General features: G+C 44.4%; 1 protein-coding gene across 1 annotated transcript in view; it reads right to left on the minus strand.

The window, feature by feature from the left end:
- The window catches only part of Scn8a (sodium voltage-gated channel alpha subunit 8), a 196,068-nt gene that overhangs the window by 19,149 nt on the left and 153,512 nt on the right, over window positions 1-23,407 (minus strand). The window contains exons 16-22 of the mRNA XM_008840003.3: window positions 19,471-19,644; window positions 17,895-18,251; window positions 13,537-14,007; window positions 13,001-13,118; window positions 12,368-12,522; window positions 10,172-10,345; window positions 3,510-3,632 (exon numbers count right to left, since the gene is read on the minus strand). Coding sequence (XP_008838225.1) covers window positions 3,510-3,632; window positions 10,172-10,345; window positions 12,368-12,522; window positions 13,001-13,118; window positions 13,537-14,007; window positions 17,895-18,251; window positions 19,471-19,644 — 1,572 coding nt within the window. The remainder of the gene's footprint in view (window positions 1-3,509; window positions 3,633-10,171; window positions 10,346-12,367; window positions 12,523-13,000; window positions 13,119-13,536; window positions 14,008-17,894; window positions 18,252-19,470; window positions 19,645-23,407) is intronic.

Raw genomic sequence — 23,407 nt, forward strand, 5'->3', positions numbered from 1 at the left:
GTCTTCTGCAGGGCCAGTGCTCTTAACTACTGAGCCATCTCTCCAGTCCCCTATTTAATATATTTGTAAGATGTAATATACTCCCCCTCTCTGGTACTGGGGAGGGCCTCCAACATACTGGGCAAGAGCTTTTCCATTGAGCGAGTTGGTGGGATTTGCTAATCATTCTTCCTTACTGTAGACATGGCCACTAGGCTGGAAGATGAGGCAGAATGAACCATGCTCCATGTAGAACTGTCATTATGAGGTTCTCAGCAACAGAAGGGCAAGAAGGGCAAGCAGCCGTGCCTCCTTTCTCTGTCACTAGAGGGCATGCTTCTAAGGACAACTCAAGTTTTCACTGGCAGTCATGAATACGCTGGATCTCCGCTTTGCTCTCTGTTACACTCTAGTTACTTTACCTTGCCTTTAATTATGACAAAATCTTGTATTGTTAAAGCTTATATATCTACAAAGTTAGGTTCTAGCAATCTGTATGAAGTGCCATTATTCAGAGGAATCTTATGTTTAGCAAAGAATACAAATATCATTTAGTTGATGAGAAAATGCCAATGGATATTAATTCTTACATTTTTTTTTTATCATCTTTAAACTGCCTAGGGCATCTACTGTTGCTCATTAAGTGCTATAAAGTCTGTGAAATAGCTTTTAGTATCTGGCAGAGGGAACATGGCTTTAATGGACAACTATGTACTGACAATCAACAAAAATGCATGCATGTTTCATAGCATTATTATATACCCTCAACAATTTGATAGCACACCAAAATATTTAAAGACAGATTACTATGGAGGAGAGAAAAGCAAAGAACTACATTAAGTATTCCTTTGCCAATAGCAGGAGTGTTTCAATTTTCTGGTCTTTGGTTTGAGGAAGGAGAGGAGACAGAAGTGAGTATCCCAGGACAGGCTAGGGTGACATGCCCCCTTCCAAGTGAGGGGCTGAGCCTAGAATCGGAGCACAGTGACAGTTGAGCCATCTGCACGGATGGTATTTAGTTCATCAAAGTTTCTTAATTAAGCATTTTTAGTGGTAATCTTGCAAATGCTGGCACACAGAAGAACCTAAACTATGGAATGAAAAACACATGCCCCACAGGAAAATCATACTTGCATAAAATATATGCAACTAATTCTGTTTATTACTGCGTAATTTGCTATGAGCTTAGCCCAAATCCAATCTTTTCTTGCAAATACTCTTCCATAGAAGGGCTGGGAAACTTTAGGGCAGGCAGGAATGGATCCCTGGGCCCTCTCCACTTGCTCAACTAGCTGGTTAGCATTGCAGGCAGACTGGCACCAACCAAAAGCAGTGGCACCTCTACACCAAAGCCTCCCTCAGTGAACACTTCCCACTTTAACTTGAAGCTGCAGGCTCCAAGTTGTTCTTGCCCATATCACCATAACTGAAAAAGGCGAAGAACTTTTTAAAAAATAAAATTCCTTCTGTTCTGATCATCTCTTCTGGACCTCTGGACTTCAAACCTACTTGAGAGTTGACAAGTTCAAGTTTGAGGGATGGAAACTGAGAGGTCAGGGAAGGTGGGGAAAGGAGTTAAGTGGAAAAGGTGAAGTTATCAAAAGGATTCCTGCATCTGGGTTATTCAAATCACGTCCTCCTGAGGGAATGTCTCCAGTTGGTCCAGGAGGACTACTTTTGCCACAGTAACAGAGTGACAGCAATGAGCACCCAGATGGAAAGAGCACAGTGTCAGCTGTGTGTGCTGGGGGCGCTTTCTGAACATGCTCATAGTCTGTTAAGAGGTCCAGGATCCCTGCAGGACTGCAGGTTACCAGGCTGAGGTCTAATGCTGTGAGCACTCTTCGACTGAATGTTTGTAGCTGCAGTTTTTCAGCCACCAAGGTGGATTATTAAATCTAAAACGAAACTACTAAGGTTCATTTAAAAATTAGCCCTTATGAAAAATATGGCAAGGCAGGGGAGTAGAGAAGAGCATTCCAGTCCCACTGCCTTCACACTGCGGCCATCTCAACTGATGACTCTGGAGCAGTGCATTGCTCTTGACACATTTGGCCTGGCCAGAACAATGCCTGTATTGCACACATTCTGAAACCTCCCTTTTCTATAGACGAGAGACCGAATCCCAAGGTTTTTCTTTTTTAATTAAAGTGAATATGCTGTTGCAGGATGCCCTTCCTGCAGATGGCTTCCAGAGGCTACTAAAGGCTCACATTTGTAAGCCAAACTGTAACTGTGCTATAGAAGAAGCTCATTATGAAAAAGCTTTTGCTTAAATAAACTAAAATAATAAAATTCCTAAGTCCCCAGGAAAGTTTCATCTTCCTATGAGTAGCTTTGTGGAACTGTGGCCTGGGTCACAGACAGGGAATGGGCACAGCCGCACTGTCCTGGTCTCTAGTTTTATCAATCAGTCTTGCTTCATGTGGACCATTGTAATCGTTGCATTTTGTGCCTACATTCTGATATCTGCACATTTAGAAACATCCTCTGGTTTGCTCTCCTGCATGTACTCAGCATCTTAAGTGAAGCGAGTTTCTTGGTCTCGTTAAGTACAACAGACCTCTCTGATTAGCATAGGACAACTATCACCACCAAAACCAGCTGTCTATGTGATTTTTTTTTTAAGGAAATCAACTTTTTAGTGTGCATGCATACATGTGTACACACACAGTTACTAAAACCAAAAAGACAAGAAAAAGGCACCAAAAGAGGAAGCCTTATTTCTAATTTGGCAGGGTGACAACCCTGTGTATTGTCTGGACTTGGGTAGAGTATCGCCAGAGCAGGAATTGGGTGGTCTCGAGAAATTTCAGGAGAACTAACTGATATGCAGTCACCTAGCATTGTCTGCTGTTCTGATGGTGAGGACAGGGGACCATATAGCATGGGCAGAGGGGTTGGGGGTGAGGAGAAAAGCTTTGCTATCAGACAGAGGCTGCCAGTCTGGGACTGGGCTGAGAACAACAAGGTGCAATAAGAGGAATCAGAATAGAAAGAAAAGCATTTCTTCTCCCAGGGTCACGCCAAATTCTGCTCCGACCCCAAATTCCAGGCCTGCCACCCTGCCTTCAAACTCTTTCTTGGCTGTTTTCTTGATGAGCCCCGATAGCATGGACCCCATTTGGCTATCGCCCCTACCCGGCATTCTCCCTACCTGTAGCCTATGCTTTTCAGTGGGTCTCTGGGTTGTAATTCCCCTTCTTTGCACCTGGTGATTCTCCCTATAAAATCAACAGCCCCGAAAGCCACCCCAAGTGCTACAGGTAAGCCAGGCCAAGTGAGAGTAGCCAATGTTAACATGTGCTGCAACGGCATGTTGTTGGGGGTCGGCCAAGATTAATGTGATGAGGCAGCTTAATGCAACTCCCCTGCGCATGGGGCAGGTGCAAGGGAGAAAGTGGAGATCAAATCAGCAGCTGCATCACAGAATTCATGTTCGAATGATCTTCCCACCATGTGATCAGTTCTAGCATGCTTAAACAGTTTCCATTGGCATGCAGAAGGATCAGCTGCTCTTAGTATCTTACCCTCATCCCTTCAAATCGTGATAAGGCTCTTAAGGGTCTCAAAGCTCTTAGGGTCCTAAGGGACTTTATGGCACCTAGTTCCGAGTAGCCCAGGGCATTAGCTATAAGGCTGACTAAAGAAACCTACACGGAAACAGAAGAAAAAAAGAAAAAAAAAACAAAAAAAGAAAAGAAAAAGAAAACAGAGGTTCCAGAGTGTTAGAATAAAATCCCTAGCACTGATTTAACAGACTGGGCCCCCCCAGTAGAGGAAGTGGGTGACACCAGCTGCCTACTTCAACTTGACTCAAACGACCTGGAAGGAAAGGTGGTTGAGAGGCAGAAGAAAACACTAAGGGAAGAGAGAACACACACAGGGGTTGGGAAGGGAAGAGGTTGAGGGGAGAGGGAAAGAATGAGGAAGTTCCATTGGAAGGAGAGGAGCCTGAAGAGATGACAAGAACCTTACCCTCGCCCTTTACAGTCTCTGCAGCTCCCAGAGGTTCCCATTAAATTAAGCCAGACAAACTTAATGGTACCTATGGAAAAGAATACAGATAAATACACACGTTCCACACCAGATGCCCCTCCTCAGCTCAGCCACCACAGGATTTCCGACAGGGACAAGCTCTCTTATCCTGGTTGACAAGAAACCATCTGTTTGAGAATCTGATGAGTCACTACATCAATAAAGGAAACAGTGAGTACCACAGGTGATTGTCCTTCCCCAAAACTGAGCCATACAAAACTCTTTGATGGGATTCTGGCCCCATGAGAACTTCCTTGTGTAATTCTCTTTGTTCTGTTTTGTTTTTTGAGGCAGCGTCTCACTATGCAGTCCTGGCTGGCTTGGAAGTCAATATGTGAACTAAGCTGGCCTTGGACTCACATATATCTACTTGCCTCTAATTCTGGAGTGACAGGATTCTCTCTCACTTTTAACTGCAATACCCCTTCCATCTTAGAAGCCCAATCATCACCTCTTCATGGCCATAGACACCTGAATCTACTTTTCTTTATAATTCTCCTTTTTTCTTTCCAGAAACAGCTCCAAATGTGTTGGCCTCTTGTGGCAGTTCCAGAATTGTCTTCTATAACTCTCCTCATTAGCATAGTAATTAGAACTCTTAGGGAGAGAGGATCATTTTCGTTTGTAGATGAGGGAATTGGCAGTGTACACAGGACCTGAGACCCTCACTGATGAGCCCTGAGCCAGTGCTCCATCTACTTGGGTAGACTGTGGAGATCTATTCCCAGTATGCAGGTAACATGGCAATATTCCAACAGGTTACCGATATCTGAGTAATCCAGAGCTAACCTGCTGACATACTGGGGCAAGGCCTACAGGCCTACCTTTCCTGCTCTTCAAAGCAAACTTGCCTTGCTGTGTCTGAACTCTCAGAGAAGTTTCCAAGATGACTGTTAATCCTGGATACCAGCCACTCCTAAGACTGCCTAGGCCTGACTGAAGCAAGGGGGCACTTGACTCCTTTTATCAGACCGTATCTGAGAATGTTTGGGCTTGGGGTTTCTTTTATATTTATATTATGATTCTGGGATGGATTAAGATATTGCTTCTCTAATTCCCTCAACTGGGAAGTGGTGGGAAGTGGGCTAGATGTCTATTTAGCTTAATTCATGTTTCAAAGCCAAATTAGAAAAGAAAAAGACAATATATTATTTAAGTCTCATTTGCTGCTTCTGATCTTTCCTAGGGCATTAGGTCTTGATTCTGTTTCTCAACTGCTTGTATTTGTATGCACGCACGCACACACACACGCACACACACACACACGCATGCACGCACGCACGCACACACACACACACGCATGCACGTACACACGTACACACACACACACACACACACACACACAGACCTTCTTTGTTTTTTCAGAATTGGGGATTAAACCTAGGGCCTTGTGCATGCTAGGCAAGCACTCTATTACTGAGCTAGATCCACAGGCACTTTAAAAAAAAGAACGTATAATTATGTACCAGGACTAGCAAGGGATAGAAGCAGATAGTCTATGATGTAGCAGGGAACAGGTGTGAGGTTTTCGATTTTCAATTTTTTTATTATTTTTATTTTGTGTATGAGTGTATTGCCTGCATGTATGTGCATGCACCCGTGTTGTGCAGTGCTGGGGAGATCAGAAGAGGGCTTCGGATTCCCCTGGAACTGGAGTTAAGGACGGTTTGTAGCTGCCATGTGGGTGCTGAGAATCGAACCCAGGTCCTCTGCAAGAGCAGTCAGTGCTCTCAACTATTGAGCCATCACTCCAGCCCTCAATTTTAAATTGTGGTATAAACCCTGAACTTATGCGTGTATTCAAAACCCATCAGCTTAGGTATCATCTGTGGAGTCCTAGGCAAATCTGGAACCAGACGTGGCCCTACTAGGCTCTCCATGTTCTCTGGAGGGCAGGTGGTGCAAAATTAATCTCTGCCTAAAGTCAAGGGTCTCAATACCCTTATCTAGAGCACAGCAGCACCAGCCAGCCCGTCTCCTATTCCTAATGATTAACACATATGTGCTATCTTTTGCCTATTATTGCCAATGTAATATCTCTCTCTCTCTCTCTCTCTCTCTCTCTCTCTCTCTCTGTCTTTTTGAGACAGGGTCTCCCTGTAGCCACAGGTTGCTATGTAGACCAGACTAGCCTCTATGTCATAGGGATCCGCCTGCTTCTGCCTCCTGGGTTGCCATGTAGACCAGGCTGCTCTCCATCGCACAGAGATCTGCTTGCCTCTGTCTTCCAGGTGCTAGGATTAAAAGCGTGCATTATCACGTTCAGCTTGCTAACTCTTTTAAAAAAAAATTTTAAGACTTATTTTATCTTTAAATTACACATATGTGTGCATGTCCCTGTGCAGGTGCCCACAGAAGCCAGAGATGTCAGATCCTCCTGGAGCTGGAATTACAGGTGGTTGTGAGGTACCCAATGTGGGTGCTAGAAACTGAACTTGGGTCCTCTGCAAGAGCAGCAAGCACTCTTAAACCACCAGGCCATCTCTTCAGCCCACAAACCAACTCATAATCCCGAATAATCCCAAACTGCCTGTTAGTGAAGTCTTAATGAGTACATCTGAAGCTAAGTTATCCCATTTCAACCACATACCCCATTTCAAAAGTCCCCTGGGTCAACTTCACTCTGTGGAGCTTTGTCAAGGATGCAGAAAACCCAAGCTTTGAGTATGTAGAGACCCCATAAAGGCAGGAAGATCCCTATGAAGAGTGGGCGACTTTTCTGCTAACACTTGGTTCTGCATTAGGGAGAAGATTGGGGAGGGAACAGAGGCCAATTCAGAGGCTGGCTCTAATGCTGCTAAGAGATGACCTGCTCAGCTGCTCAACTGAGCTACGTTCTCCAAAGGATCAGTAAGTACTGATCTGTTACTCAGCAACTGATGGCTCTTATAATCTTCTGGACCTCCATGTCCCCTTACTGGAGATAATCAGAACATTGGTTAAGTATACTTTAAGAAATGAATGAAACCTAAAAAAAAAAAAAAAAGAGTTGGAGTCAATATTCAGGCCATTTACAGTTGCAGGCACGGAAGAAAGTGAACACTTTTTCAATAGGCTAACCATATTAAAAGAGAATATTTTCAGGAGTCCTAGGTCAGTATGTGGCGTGTGCCGTCCTCAAGTTTCCGTTCTTGGAGCAGATGTGCTAGCTAACCTCTGTAAGCAATGGGGAAACTCTCCTTTAAGAAAGATGACAAAATTCTCTTACAGGACACGCTCTCCAATGCAGCCAAGGACCTAAGAAAAACAAAACGAGAGATGCCTTCTTGGGAATTCACATGGTTAACTAATAAAAAGAGCTGACCTAAGAAGCTGTCTGGATTATCCTCAGGACTCTTTTTAGAAAGTGCTTTCAAGCAGTTTTAAGAGGCAGTAAGGAAGAATGAATATCCATTAGGGGAACAAACATGGAGATGAAGAGCAGATTCTGACATTAAGTCATCAGTAAATGAGGTAAGAAAGTCAGCAGATAAGGTGCTGAATTAGGATCTAAAATTTACACCTGCCAGTTCTACAATGCCAGTGGAGCCAGACACATTTCTCAGATGGACAGCAAGCACTGTTGGTAGGTCTTGCTGTCTGGGTACCAGTCAAAGCCTTATTTTCCAGCCACAACTCAAAGGTGGCAACCCATGTTTACTACTCTCTCTATTCCCCACAATGCCCAGCAAGCTTTGTACATTATGGATTTTCAGCAAATACAGGATAAAAGAATAAATGGACTGTTCTGTTGGAGAAAAGAAGTCAAAGGAAGTAAGGCTCCCAGGACAGTCCTGTTCCCATGGGCTTGGTTACCTTGGCCTAGAATTAGGCTAGAGTTGCTTTGAGAGCTAGTGTAAGCTCTCAGGGCTAGGACCATGCCTACTTCTCCTCCTGGGACTCTTTGTGGCTGGGAGACAATTCAACACATAATATAGTATTCAATTTATGTTGTTTACCAACTGGTATAGAGGCAGGCTCCAGCTCCAATGTGAGGCCCCACAGTAGTGTAATAACAAATAATTCCCCAAAGCTAGAAGAGCTGATGGGTTGTAGTCAATCACCCATATGCTTATCTTATCGCTTTACCCTCTATCAACCTAGCACAAAAATAAAATTCACGGGACTGGAGAGATGGCTCAGCAGTAAAGAGCACTGGCTGATCTTACAGAGAGCCCAGGTTTGATTCCCAGCATCCACATGGCAGCTAACACAGTTCCGGGGGATCTGATGCCCTTCTCAGGCCTCTACTGGTGTTATATGCATGTGGTGTACTTGCATACACACAGGCAAAACATTCATACACATAAAATATAAATACATTTTTTAAAAAAGAAAAAAAATCCCCACTCAATAAACAGTGATATATGGCTTGTTAATATGCTTAGCACCTTCCTTGGGTACCAGAGGCATGTAAGACACCTGACTACACCTTTTTGGGGTTGCTCAGCCCAAAGAAGAGGTTGGGGCAGAATGGAGGAGGTCACGGTAGGGAGCTTTGCTCCATATCACAGATCCTCTTGGCTGGCTGGACCATGGTAGTGGACATATCTGAGTCCTCAGCAAGTGTAGGAGGAAACTCATCTGTGGGTATCCTCCTAATTATAGGTGTCCTGAGATTATCCTCCTGATTATAGGTGTGCAAGGAAGACTGTGGCACTTCTCCCTTTGTAGGAAGAGAGCAGGCCTAGTCTGGTTTCCCATTTCATCCTATACTCTGCCCTATCTTTATTGGAGGGAAGAAGAGGCCCTTCCCTACAAGCCGGTATCCACATCTGCTGAAGTCTTCTAAACCTATTACTGGAAGGATTCCCTATCCCTTCCCTCTGGGGCCATGACTATTTGGCTTACCTCAAGAGCACAGAGTGGTCTCTTCAGCTCATTTAGGCATCTTCTCAAAGACTAGCTTTTTGAAGTGGGAGATGAAAATGGGCACAATAGCAGCTCTTAGGAGTCACTAACCATGGAGGCTGAGGACAGTGTGGAGGAAATGTGTTTACAAAGTAGAAGTCATTGCTGGTGCAGAATACTGGGCTTCTGTTACCTGAAAAATATTCCTGACTGCTCTCTCTTAAGATTCCATGAGTGCTCTACAGGCAGCTTACCACACAGCTGATGCAGCTCCTTCTAAACACTCCCACCAGCCCCTAGCCACTCCACCTTTGCAGCCCTTCTCAGCCTCCAGGTGAATTCTCCATGGCCCTGGTCCCACAATTCTCATTCACCATTTTTTTAAAAAAACGCTGCAAGGTAAAAGTTTTAGTTACAGAAAAGAAGAGGACAATCACTGTTAGTAAGGCCAAGAGGGACAAGAGCTGTGGGGTGAAAAATGGTCACTGATGCTGCTTCCAACTGAAAAACAACACGGGAGCTCCTGGGCAGGGTCTGTAGCCTGGAGGGGAAAATTTCATTTGGTGATTACTGCAGAAATGGCCACATCAGAATCCCTTCTTCCCAGAAAGTGACTTGCTCAGGTATATCTGGGAAGTACCCATGGGAATGGACAGGAGTAACACAGACCCCACCCTGACCTCATTCTAGTGCCCACCTCATCCCAGAACCCCCACCTCATCCCAGAACCTCCACCTCATCCCAGAACCCCCACCTCATCCCAGAACCTCCACCTCATCCCAGAACCCCCACCTCATCCCAGAACCTCCACCTCATCCCAGAACCCCCACCTCATCCCAGAACCTCCACCTCATCCCAGAACCCCCACCTCATCCCAGAACCTCCACGTCATCCCAGAACCTCCACCTCATCCCAGAACCCCCACCTCATCCCAGAACCCCCACCTCATCCCAGAACCTCTACCTCATCCCAACCCCTATCTCAACCTAGAACCCCTACCTCATCCCAACCTCCACCTCATCCCAGATTCTCTTCCACTGGCAGCAGAAAGAGGACATCCTCTTGGAGCAAGAACCTTCTCAAGTCCAGACTAAAACAGGGGACCTTGAGATCAATGATTCTTTTTTTTTTCACTCCTAATATCTGAACGTAAATAAGGCAGGCCCAGCAGAGGAAAGAACAGGACACTAGTCTCCAGAGCAAATGCAGAATCTTCAGAGGTCCCACTCCCCCAAGCCCACACCCACATGCTGATCGCTAACCTAGTCCTAGGCAGCTCCAGCTCCTGCTAAAAGGGGTGAGAAATAGAAACCAGGACACCTACAGCCACGATGAGGAAGTCCAGCCAGCACCAGGCATTGGTGAAGAACTTGACAAAGCCATAGGCTGTCCACTTGAGCAGCATCTCCAAGATGAAGATGTAGGTGAAGACCTTGTCAGCATACTCCAGAATGGTACGAATGGTCTTCCTCTGCTCAATGTAGATGTCTTCAAAGGCCTGAAAGAGAGGCAGCAGCTGCCTACCCAGTTGGGAGCAGCACCAGCAATGCCTCTCACAGGGAGCTGCCTGCTACCAGATTCCCACCTCTTCCACTTTCGTCCCCTGCTACATGGGTTTTGCTCATGTATTTGCTTAGTTAGTGGTGCTGGAGATTGAACCCAGGACGGTGTGCAAGCACTCTTTCTACCACTGATCTCCCAGCCCAGAGTTTTATTGAGAAATAATTCATGTACCATATAATTCAGCCATTTAAATGTGTAATTCAATATTCAGAGTTATACATGCATCAACAAACTTTTAGAACATTTTTGTTAACCCTTAAAGAATTTCCTCATCTTTTAGCTGTTGCCGTCTAGTCCTCACACTTTCTGGTCCTGGGCAACCACTAATCTGCCTTTTCTGGATAGTTTATACAAATGAGATGATCCAATATATGGTCCTTTGTGCTTGGCTTCTTAACTAAGCATAAGTTCTCAACGTTCTCCCACACTGCAATATGTATGGGTATTTCACCCTTCTTATGGGGGAACACTACCCCGAGGTATGGATCTACATTTCATTCATTCCTCATTAGCTGGTGCACATTTGGTTTTTTTCTATGTTTTGGCTAGGATGAATAATTGTGCTATGAGTGTTTTTTAGGAGTTTTTATAAAAATGTTTCCAGGGGTTGGAGAGATGGCTCAGCGGTTAAGAACAGTGTTCTTACAGAAGACCTGGGTTCGAATCCCAGCACCCACATGACAGCTAACAACTGTCCGTAACTCCAGTTCCAGGGGATCTGACAGCCTCTTCTGACCTCTGTGGGCATTGCATGACACAGGTGCACTTACCTACATGCAGACAACACATGAATACACATAAAATAAAAATAAAACATTTTTAAAAAAAGTTTCCATTTCTCTAGGGCATATACCTAAGAAAAGAATTGCCGGTAACTGGGTCAACTGTTTTCCGAAGTGGCCGCACCGTTTCACACTTCCACCAGCAGTGTACAAGTATTCCAGTTTCTCCATAACCTTACTAACAGTCTACTTATCAGACTTGGCAATATCTTTTCTCGTTTTAGTCCTTTAATGCCACAGATATGGATGGAGGGGCCACAGGGCTGGGAGACACTGAGGTGAAGAAAATCACGATACTATTTTCTTCCTATGGAACTCATGAATGAGGTAACTCCTTGACGTGAATGTGTGGGCACTCCCTTCTGCAGAGCAGTGGACTCTCTAGGCATGGTGCTAAGAGGAGGTGTGATGATTAACTGTGATTAAGCAACGTCTGACAAATCAGTAAAGCACCCTCCAAGCATGTCAGTGAGAACAGTTCTAGAGAAGATTAGATCATGAGGGCTCTGACCTAAAGGATGGTTTAATCCACTGACGGATTCAAAATCTGATGGATTATTGGGAGGTGGTAGAGCTTCTTGTTTGGTTGGAGGAAGCAGCTCCCAGGGGCTTCTCCCTGCTTCCTGTCTGCCATGAGAAAACTGCCCTCCTCCACATATCCCTGGTGCCATGACATTCCACCTCACCACAGGCTCAGAAACATGAAGTTGGCTGGGATAGGGTAAAACAAGCAGCGGCAATGCAAGTTCTCATCCCAACGAAGAGCGTCTTGGACTTGAGCAGGATAATGCAAAATCTTAAAATCAGGATGTGGGGAAATGTGGATTCTAATCCCAAAGGTACCATGTATCAGTCCAAAGCTTTTTTTTCTTTTTTTTTTTTTGGTCTTTTTGAGACAGGGTCTCCCTGTAGCCCCAGCTGTCCTGGATTCACCATGGAGACCAGGCTGGCCTTGAACTCACAGAGATCCGCCTGCCTCTGCCTCCCAAGTGCTGGGATTAAAGGTGCACCACCACGCCCGGCTCAGTCCAAAGCATTTTATCAGGCTTTGGGACCTCAGCCAATCTGTCCTGTCAGAGATACTAGGTCCCACACCCTGGCCCCCTCAACCTCTTCCTACTGTTTCTCTGTACTCTTCCCCAGACAGCCCTTCATCATTCTCCCCTGGATCTCACCAGGGCGCCACTGCTGAGCAGAATCATGAAGATGATGAAGGTCTCAAACCAATTGTGCTCTACGATGAGGAAGCAGGTTTTCCGCAGGATCCACCAGGACTTGCCTAGCCCTTCCTCAATGTTGACCTGGCAGCACTTGAACCGCTGGACACAACCTGGCGCCAAGAGGAGAGGCAGGTCAGACTGTACAAGTTTGCCCTACCTGCTCTGCCCTCTTCCTCTCCCAGGCCCCAGATGCTGCCCAACGCAGCAAGAGCACAGCAGCTGAATCCAGGGGGCAGGGCTGAGCCTATGCCACAAAGTAATAGGGCAAGGCCTCTGGAGTCAGGAAGGTCCCTAGAAGGAAGCAGTGAGAGGGAGGAGAGGAGGGCGGTCATGAGGTAGGCACAGTGTGATAAGAGGCTTTTCTAATGGCAGTGTGTGGGCTGGTGCCAAGAGATGAACAAAGGAAAACTGGGCAATAGAAAACTTCTATTCCAGAACTGAGTAGGGGAAATGGTACAAACCTTCATCAAAATGGGGAGAGGAACAATGTTCTTGAAGAAATTTACTGCCCCCCTAGTCCTGACACAGGCATGAGTGTGAGCACAGCACATAGGCCTCATGCCCAGTTCCCCACTTTCCCCCTTTCACCTTCAGTGAAGCAGGCGTCTGGATCCAAGTATTCCTCAGGCTGTTCTACAGGGACTTCTTCAACTTCAGGTTTGATATCTATGGTGCTTCCTTCAGAAGAGCTGGTATCATCCAGTTTCTAGACATGCAAGAAGAGGAAGATGAAGCACCTTTGCAGAAACATGTCTTCTTGACAAGACTCCACCTCTGCTAGGGATGATGTACAAACCCTAACCACAGGGCCCTCAGAACTTTCAAGAGAAGAACATAGCCCTACATGGGTCTCATGTCTTCAGGTCAGGGAGATTAGGGGCAGGGAAAAACTCAAAGGTTTACTCCAGGCTTGGAACCAGGCACTCCAGCTAGAGTGGGACTACCCAGGAAGCTCTGTCACCAAGGGCAGGCCTAGCACCACACTGGGGCAGGGGGCTGGCATTCCAAGTGAACTGGCTATTGCAGAATCTCTTCATCAAGCCCATGGCTGAGCCATCCTTGGGACTGAGAGTCCCATTTGCTTTCACGTAGGACAGAGGTTGGTTTCTAGGTTGGAACCTTACATCTTTACTGCCTTCAGGGTCTGACTCGCTGCTAACATCCTCTGTGTTGAGGTTCTCAAAATCAGACTCGCCCACAGCAATGGGCACTCGAACAGTCAGGTTTGGGTTGTTGATGAAGGACATATGGTCCTCATCAATGATATACTTCTCCACACTGCTGCCAATGCCACTGGTTGTGCCATTGCCATTCTTTTGGAAGTCCCCATTCCGGTGGATGTCCACACCGGTGTGGTTGGCGATGCAATTGGCCTTCTTTTCATACAGCTCATCTAGAGGCTTTACTTCATCTGCTTCGCGCTGCTTAAAGTGGGCCTGCATGAAGGCGCGCACTTTGACTTTGGTCCAAGCCACACCCTTCTTGATGCGAATGACTGAGATCTGCAGGTTGTTCATTTCCCCATCATCGTCCGTGGCTGCCAGGTTGTCTGCGCTGAAGCTGCTCAGGAGCAAGGCCAGAAACAGGTTCAGCACCTACACCAGTGAAGGAGCAAATGCAGAACGGTATTAGGAGCTACCCCTCCACTCAGGCACAAACTGGAGGCCAACAGACTTAGGTTCATTCCAGAGAGTTTCGATGTGCTGTTTGGCTCATATATAAATACTTATTTATTAATACATTTATTTATTCATTTAGTGTTGTAGTATTCGTTAGTATACTCATGTAATAGTCATTAGTGTTGGAGATGGAACCCAGGACCTTGTGACGCTAGGCACACAGCTAACTACTAAGAATCTGCAGAGTGCTTTGAATGCGCGCATCACCAGGTGGGAATTTTTTCTGGTTAGGTTTTAACAAAGAGTTTGCACCTCTTTTCTTGGGTCTTTTATGGTTTTACATTTGTATGTATATATCCCAAATATAGTAATTTTCTCATGACAAAAAGCAAAGACTGTATTTATTTGGAAGAAAACTATCCAAAAATAAAAATAAACAGAAAGTGGATATGGATTATTGAAGAGGACAGAAGAACACATAGATGTCATGTGTTCATGATGGTGGCTATCTCAGAGGACCTGCGTTAGAAAGCAGTTAGGCTTGGAGAGCCATATCTTCATACAAATCAAGAAGTAGCAGTGAAACGTACTTTATGTCATCATATTTCAAGAATGGATTTGGGGACTTGGGGTGCAGCTTAGTGGCAGAACATGGGTTAAGAATGAATTATCCATGCTTTGATAACATTTACAAAAATAACTTTTCTGGGAATGGTGCTACATGCCTGGAAACCCAGCTATTCAGGAGGCTGAGGCAGGGCTGCTCAAGGCCAGGAGATCAAACCTGCACAGTGAAGTCCCCATCTTAAAACACCAAACCAGAAGCTTGAGCAGGACAGCATGGTGACTTTATGGTCTGCTGCACAGCCAAATTCCCAGCCAAATACAAGCTTTGCCCCTGTTTAAACTTCCTGTTTTACCACTTTGGATATTCAGATTATTTGTTTTGTTTATTTGTTCCTGAGACAAGGTCTTACTTGGTAGCCCTGGCTAACCTGAAAGTTGCTATGTAAACCAGGTTGGCCATAAACTCACAGACCTCTGCCTGCCTCTGCCTTCCTAGTGTTGGGATTAGAATTAAAGGTGTGTACCACCATGTTCAGGTTAATTTATTTTTAAAACCCTACTTTTGAAAAGTGGGATATATTCACTTCCTAACCTACACTTGTCCCTTACTTTACTATACTTCAGGGGATTAAAGCATACATTTTAGATGCAGTTAATAGCATGTGTGAAGTGGGAGAGGAGGGACAATAAATAAACCGCATGCATTTGCATTATCTGATTTCTGTAGACCTGACAAGGAACACTGTTGGGAGAGTGAAATTGGAGAGGGTTTTCAAGGCCAGGCTGAAGGATGTGAGTCTTAAATGAATCTACTATGACATTTTATTTGTTTTTGAGACAGGGTCTCACTTGGCTGGTCTGAAACTTGCTATGGAGATCAGACTGGCCTTGAAATCACAGAGATCTGCTTGCCTCTACCTCCTGAGTGCTGAAATTAAAGGCATGGGTTACTACACCCAGCCACTATGCTTTTAAAAAGATTTATTTACGGGCCTGGAGAGACAGCTCAGCGGTTAAGAGCACTGACTGCTCTTGCAGAGGACCCAGGTTTGATTCCCAGCACCCACATGGCGGCGATAAACCATCCTTAACTCCAGTTCCAGGGGAATCCAAAGCCCTCTTCTGACCTCCACGGCATTGCATGACACGGGTGTACTCACATACATGCAGGCAAACCACTCATACATATAAAATAAAAATAATAAAATGTTTTTAAAGATATACATATTTATTTGTGTGCGTGTGCGTGTGTACCCAGGTCCTGTGCAAGAGCAGCAAGTATTCTTAACCACTGAGCCATCTCTCCAGCTCCTCCACTAGTGTTGGAGAAAGGGTCTGATTCTGTGGCCCAAACTGGCCTCAAACTCATGATCCTTGTGCCCCAGCTTTCTGTGCGCACCACCCAGTTCACTCTTAGTTCTTGAACACAGGAGCTACAGATGATGACTGATACTGAGAAAGTATTCCCAGCGGCTACATTAAGGAGGCTGAAGTTAGAATGCTGCTGCAGACATAAGCTGATAAAGTCTGGATCAGGCTTCAGGGGGGTCGGTGGATACACGGTAAAATATGTATTTTCTTGGCCTTCCCTGAAGAGAAGATCTGGAATTTGGCCTTTTTAATGACTGAAACTTGTGTGACTGATGCAGGTGGTCTTTAGACTACACTTCTAGAAATATTGTACTAATTGTAGAAATGCAAAGAAAGGTAAAATTCAGGGACACTGTGAAGAAGGCTGTGTGTATAGAAGTGTGTGAAGAAAGGTACAGGAAATTGCTGGGAGTGCAGAGAAAACAGAGAAAAAAATCCAAAGTTACAGGATCCTGGAGACTACATAGGCAGAGTGCCTGGGCCAAGGGGGACCTGAAGCAGTGTCAGCACACAGAGATGGCGAGATGACTCCAGGCACCTGCTCGGGTATCTGGCGGCACACACAGGACAGACATCTTGGGGTGAGAAGGTAGCAAGGAAGGGGCCTAGAGATGTTGTTCACATTACATAGCAGGAAGCAGGAGCTGTACTCATGGAAGGAATGAAAAGACAGGGACCAGGACTGAGGGAAAAAGGTGGTTGGTGGACTGCAGAAGCATTATGCTAGCTATTGTTATTATAGGAGAGCTATGGCTGGTTCCAAGGAACCCTTTGCTGGCAAGCTTCTTTATGGAAGAAAAGGGAGAACTGAAGTGACTGAGTTTATAAGGATCACATGAGTTGTTTCTCGCCTCTCTGCTCTGTACTTGGGAGTCCGGTCTTTAACATCGCGGCTGCTCCAACTGCAGTGTGCAATCATCACCTGGGCCTTGTTAAGATGCATGTTCTACTGTGGCAGCCATGGGTGAGGGGTCTCAGATTTCAAGCCATCTCCTTGCTGCTAGTACTCAAATTACACTTTGAGAAATAAAATGCTAAAACCTCTGCTGGTGACTTCCTGCACACAGAAATGGAAGACAGGAGGTAGATGGAACAGAGTAAACAAGAAAGTCACCTGTCATTTATACAGATAAACTCTAAGGTGCTTCAGATCAGTGCTTCTGAATGGAGGGCAATTTTATACCTCAAGGGACATTTTTGGTCACTGTGATTTTGGAAGATGGCAGCTAGTGTGTAGAGACCAGGGATGGTGTTAGTTTAACAGTATCCAAGGAGGTCCACAGAATTAGATGGCCTGAGATTCCAACAGTGCCAAGGCAAACAAATCACAGTTTTTCTAGAAAAAAGGAAACATTTTGTAGCTGGAAGAAAACAGACAAAAATCCTGAAGTCTGGGCTGGAGAGATGGCTCAGCGGTTAGGAACACTGGCTGTTCATGCAGAAGACCCGGGTTCGAATCCCAGCACCCACATGGCAGCTAATAACTGTCCGTAACTCTATAACTCCAGTTCCAGGGGATCCAACAGCCTCTTCTGTCCTCCGCGGGCACTGCACAACATGGGTGCACTTACCTACATGCAGGCAATGCACACATACACATGAAATAAAAATAAGAAAAAAATATTTTAAAAAATCCTGGAGTCTGTCAGCTGTGTGACTTGGGGAGAGGGATCACTTAATTTTGCTGTGGTTTTTTTTTTTTGGTTTTATTTTTTTAAACAAGACAGAGTTACCAGGTTGTGGTGTGTCACGGCTCAGTAGGCACTTCATGAATAAGCACTTCTTAATTTGTACCTAAAGGTAGACCTGGACCAAGAAACGAGTTCAACACAGCAGGTGGTAGAGAGATTAAGAGGACCAGGTTTCTGCGCTAAGTGTAGGATGTTTGGGTCAAAGAGCAACAATATCTCCAAATCGTTACTAACCACCAAGTTGCCAATGACCATGACCATCATAAACACAATGAGGCACATGGCCTGGCCAGCCACTTCCATGCAGTCCCACATGGTCTCGATCCATTCCCCGCACAGCACTCGGAAGACGATGAGGAAGGAGTGGAAGAAGTCGTGCATGTGCCAGCGCGGGAGCTCACAGTCCTGGTTGATCTTGCAGACACACTCCTTGTAGCTTTTCCCAAAGAGCTGCATCCCCACCACAGCAAAGATGAAAACGATGATGGCCAGCACCAGGGTCAGGTTGCCCAGGGCACCCACAGAGTTCCCAATGATCTTGATCAGCATGTTCAGAGTGGGCCAGGACTTGGCCAATTTAAAGACTCGGAGCTAAGGGAAAAACAAAAACTAAATGATAGACCATTGTCTCACCACATGGCTGAAAAAAAGTATGTAAAATTAGGAAGATTGGCTTAAATTTATCACCCTTAGGAAATGCTCAGAACTTCCTGTGTCTCAGACTAAAATGAAACTGAGGCATGGATAAAAGAAAGCTGATTAATTTCACAGTAAATGAAGGGACATGGCAAGGAGAGTATAATCTGTAGGAAACCAAAAGATTGGTATGGTAAGGACATTGAGAAAGTCATTCGTTACTGTAAAAAGCAAGCCTAGAAAATTCAAAAAATTACCAGGTGCTCAGGAGGTAAAAGCAGGTGGATCTCTGTGAGTTCAAGGCCAGCCTGGTCTACACAGTGAGTTTAAGGCCAGCTAGGGCTACCTAATGAGATGCTGACTCAAAAAGAAAAAGTCAACTATGGGCTGGAGCCTAACCAGATATTTCTAGAAGGTAGCAGGTGCTATGTGTATTTTCAGGTATTTTCAGGTATTTCAGGTATTTCAGGTATTTTCCTGGTTGGGAGAGGAAAAGTCAGGACAGTTTTGACATCAGGGAAGCAGCAGGGAGCTGAGCAAGAAACCACAGGGAACTGAGTCTCCAGGATTCCATGTACACCTGTGTTTATGGCTTGCTCTTTTGAAGATCGTATTAGTTATTCTCCCAGAACCACTTAGTAATTTAAACATTAACTTATCAAAATATTAATAAAAATATTTCTTCACTAATGAAGGAAATAAGTCAACTTCAACAACTCATTTCAGTATAATTTAACAAAGCATTATTTCATTCTAAATGTCTGGAAGGGGTTGCCATCACAGAATAACTGAGGAAAGTCATCTTTGAACATCAGAGATTCATCCACTTCAGGGAGCTACTCAAATAAATACTCAAACAACTCATTAGCCAACCAAATTTGACCTCAGAAGGCCTTGGGAACCCTTCGTCTTCTGAATGAATGATTTTCTAAGCAACTTCCTAAAAATTAGTCTCTTTTGTTTATTAATTTCAAAACCTAACTTTCACATTGTGCTAAATTTTAGTGGGGAAGTTTTCAAGATTTTAGTACCTAAGTTCAACTGGATTTGGGAGCAGAATACACTTAAGGTGTTTTTTTTTTTTTTTTTAACACCGTAAGTTAACCTATACGAAGTACTTTCTAGTCGATGTAAGAAAGGAAACTTTGAAAAAAACTGGAGAAATATGGAATACCAATCGAAAAGATCGCAGCACTGAAAGCCCTTCCACGTCTGCAAGACCCAGTTCCATCAAACTGAGGGAGACAATAAATCCATCAAAAATGTTCCAACCTTCTTGGAAATAATAGTAGGGATCCATGGCTATGAGCTTCAGAAACATTTCTGCTGTGAAAATCCCGGTAAAAACCTGAAGAAGAGGGAAGGAGGCAGGAGGTTAGGAACAGGATAACAGAAAGAGCACAGCTTTATTGTCTTTCCAAACAACATGTCCAAGAGCCAGCCTTGGCCTCTACACTGGACAACATCAGTACCTGTATGTCCCATGAGCATATCACATGACACAGGAAAATCTCCTTTTCACTTGAATGAAATTCTCAGCTCCAGTGCTCCCATCTTTGTTGCCAGAACCACTCAATTCACACTGTTCAGTATGTGGTTAAAAAATAACCTAAGTCCCATGAATAGCAAAAATGTGCAACCCCTTTAAAAGGTCAGCAGTTATTTGAATGTGTATTCTTAGGGTCTTTGCTTTTTAAAAAAATCACTTCCATAAAATCAGAAAGCAGAGAGTGGTTACCAGTGTCTGAGTGGATAGGGAAGGAGAGGGTGGGGAGGCCTGGTCAAAAGGTACAATGTGACAAGGTAGAAAGAAGTTGTGGTATTCTGTTTTTATGACACAGTGACTATAATCAGCAGTAATGTGTCATATTTTAAAATAGCTATAGAGGACTTTGAAAGTTCTTATTAGAAAGAAATGGAAACTTTTGGAGATGATGGGTGTGCTAACTGCCCTGAAGTGATGTGTACATGAATGATATGAAGGTGTGTATTGAAATAGTACACTGTATCTCATAAATTTGCACAACTATGCATCAATCAAAAGAAAATAACACTTGTAAAGAAACTGCTCCTTGTGTTTAGATTTAAAATATATATTAATTTATGATTTGATATCATATCTCACTGAACCCAGACATAATTCTGCAGTTTCTTCCTCTAAGTCATAAAAGCAATTGGATATTGTTCAGTGTGTTCAAAAACGGAAAAAAATTAGGTCTTCCTACTTTGTATATAATTATAATTTTTCATATAACCGGTTTCTGAGTTTTTCAATGCATGTACATATTACATAATATCTTGGGTCTATCTTGACGCCATCTATGTTGTTACAGTCTTCCAAATCCCATTTTTACTGTCTATGTAAAGTTCCATTAGTTGAATATATCCTCAAAGAATTTCCTTATTGTTGGAGACTTTGCTGTTTCCCTTATTTTTTTCAATATGGTATCCAATGATGTCATGTTGGATCTGAAGTTTATTGTGTGTGTGAGGATGGCTTACTTCTTCTCTGTGTTCCCATGTCCCACTCTTCTGACCTGACAAAGCACCTTGCACCTCCTAGGGCCTTCCATCTCCTGTAGGCCTTAAGAAGACATGTGCTAGAGGAATGTCAGAGTCCAGCTGTGGCTTGCGACAAGACCAATACCACTAGTGCAGGTTATCACACAAGACTAACTGATTATTTCATTTTTAGAGAGAACTTTGTATGCAACAGGTTTATGCAATAGGCTTAAAATTGTCATATTCCACATGTAGGGAGGCCTGGTGCCAGGTGTTGGAGCTCAGCAGGGCAGCAAGGTACCTCTGCGGGGTGTTGCCCAGCACAAAAAGTCCATTCTTGAGGAGGGGTGAGATGGTCATGCAGATGAACAACACAGGCCATCAGAGCCAGGGAGAGGCACCTATCATGAAGGACAGTCCAGTGAGGGCTATCGAGGTGGCTGGGGAGATTGCCTAGGGTGGCTATACCACACTGGCACTGAGGTCCAAGTGGGTTAGGAGGGTATTCACACTGGGGGATGAAGTGGAGCTGACAGAGAATGAGAAGTTAAGCAAGGCAAAGATGGTATCTCCAAGTGAAGACACAAGAGTAGGGAGAGAGATCCCTGCAGCAGAAAGCCCAAGGTGGGGTAAAGGAAGGTGTCCACATGCTGAGAGAATGGGGGTGGTGGTGGTGAGAAAGACGTGGTCTGGATTGAGCCAGGTGGAAGTGAGTGCCTGAGGAGTGTCACACAGGTGGGTGTCATGGCATGAGAAGCCAGAGTCCAAGCAGAATAAAGAGAGCTTCCATGCTAGGGAAAGCCTGGGGGAGGGAGTAAGGACAGTGTCCAGTCAGGGACATTATGATGCTTTAAGTGGGTATAAGAAACAAGGGTACATACAGTGGTCTGTATAAGTTGTTGGGTTGTTGGAGCACTGGAAGTATAAAGGGCTTCAACATGGAGGGACGTGGTCAGGACATTGGAGGCGTGGAGGTACTCCCTGTGTGTGCTAAGGGCACCCAGCACAGGGTATCAGAGCTTGAAAAGCATGGGGTGGTATCCACACTGTAAGAACACTGGCTTTCCAATCAAATAAGTCAATCAAGGGGAGGGATAACTGGCTTCTTACAGTGAGAGGAGTTTGAAAGGGAGATCAGAAAGAATCTGTGGTGCTAGACAAGAACTGGAAGTGAGAGCATCCCCTATGGTTATCACTGAATAGAGTTCATTCTAAATGGCTTGAATTCTAACAAGGTTGTATGTTGTTTGAATAAGCACACCCAGCTTACAGGTCTTAGTTTCAAAAATACTATATTCACTAAGATGATCTGAGCTTCTTGAGAATGGCTAGTTTCAATCCTGGGACAGAAAAACACTGTTAGCCTGCATTATCTTGTGGTACCAGAAACAAGGACCTAACTAGAACATATCAAAATGACATGGGCACCACTTTGAAGAACTTCCCAATGGCCAGATCAGGGACAGTATAAGCATCAAAGTAAATGACAGGAATCCATTATAATACAGTAGATAAAAATGGAGACCAGACATCCATTCTGATAAGAGAGACCAAAAACTAATTAACAGGAAACGTAGGTAATTTTAAAATGTTTCCTTCAAAAGTACTTATTAATTATATAATGTACAGGAAGAAGCTCGGCAGAGGCCTTAGCTGGGTGGTTTAGCAAGGATTACCAGTAATATGACAAATGGACACTGTGCTTGGTGGATGCAGTGCACATGAGATCTTACATTATTATGAAGGTGCACAGTTCCTGACAGACAGAAACAGAATTCTATGAAATAACTGGTTTGTAATCTGCAAAGAGTTAAGGTCAGAAAACTAAGGAAAGACAGGTGCTCTTCTGGGAAGAGGATTTTCAGAATGAGAACTAAAAACGATATTGTCATAACGTAATAGTGTGTTAGGGTTTAGAGTAGCAAGTCCATGTGTGTGAGAGAGAAAATGGGTGCAGGAAACACTGGGCAGAACTCATGCTTAAATCAAACAAGAGCTGGACATGTGCTTCCAATGGCGAGCCCAGATAACCTAGAGGATTTTTCCCCAAACAACTCCTTTCTATCAGAATTTGATCAACTCCTGATTTTTTAAAAACTAAAGTAGGAAAACATAATCCCAAATCACAATTTCTTGACTTTTCAAAACTTCATACTTATCTTCTAAATAATAGAAATATATGACTTAAGCTAATTTAAAATAAATTTGGCACAGATCAGCTAATAACAGAAACTGGATGATGGCCCAGAAGTTGGATTGGAGGGGAAAGCAGTTTGGAATTGAAAGTGTCTCATAAATAACTCCATATGGGCGGTAAGATCCCACAGCACAGGCAGTGTAGGGTGCTCTGTGCACTAGACAATCTCCCTATTTTGGGTGGCTGTTACTTAAGGCACAAGGGAAAGTGACTTGCTGGGGCAATGTGGAATTAATCTGAGAAGGATGAGAAAACAAACAAACAAAAAACACAACCCAGAAGTCCTTGGCTCAAGCTGCTGAGCCAACCCACTGTCCCATGTCTCCCATTCTGTCATGGGGCTGGTTTCCTGCCAAGAGAGCCTAGATGACGTCTTCAAAGTTCTGCAGAGAAGAAACAGCCAAGGGAGCAC

This window comes from Nannospalax galili, unplaced genomic scaffold, assembly GCF_000622305.1.
Source record: "Nannospalax galili isolate Female #2095 unplaced genomic scaffold, S.galili_v1.0 scaffold979, whole genome shotgun sequence".
NCBI classification, from domain to species: domain Eukaryota; kingdom Metazoa; phylum Chordata; class Mammalia; order Rodentia; family Spalacidae; genus Nannospalax; species Nannospalax galili.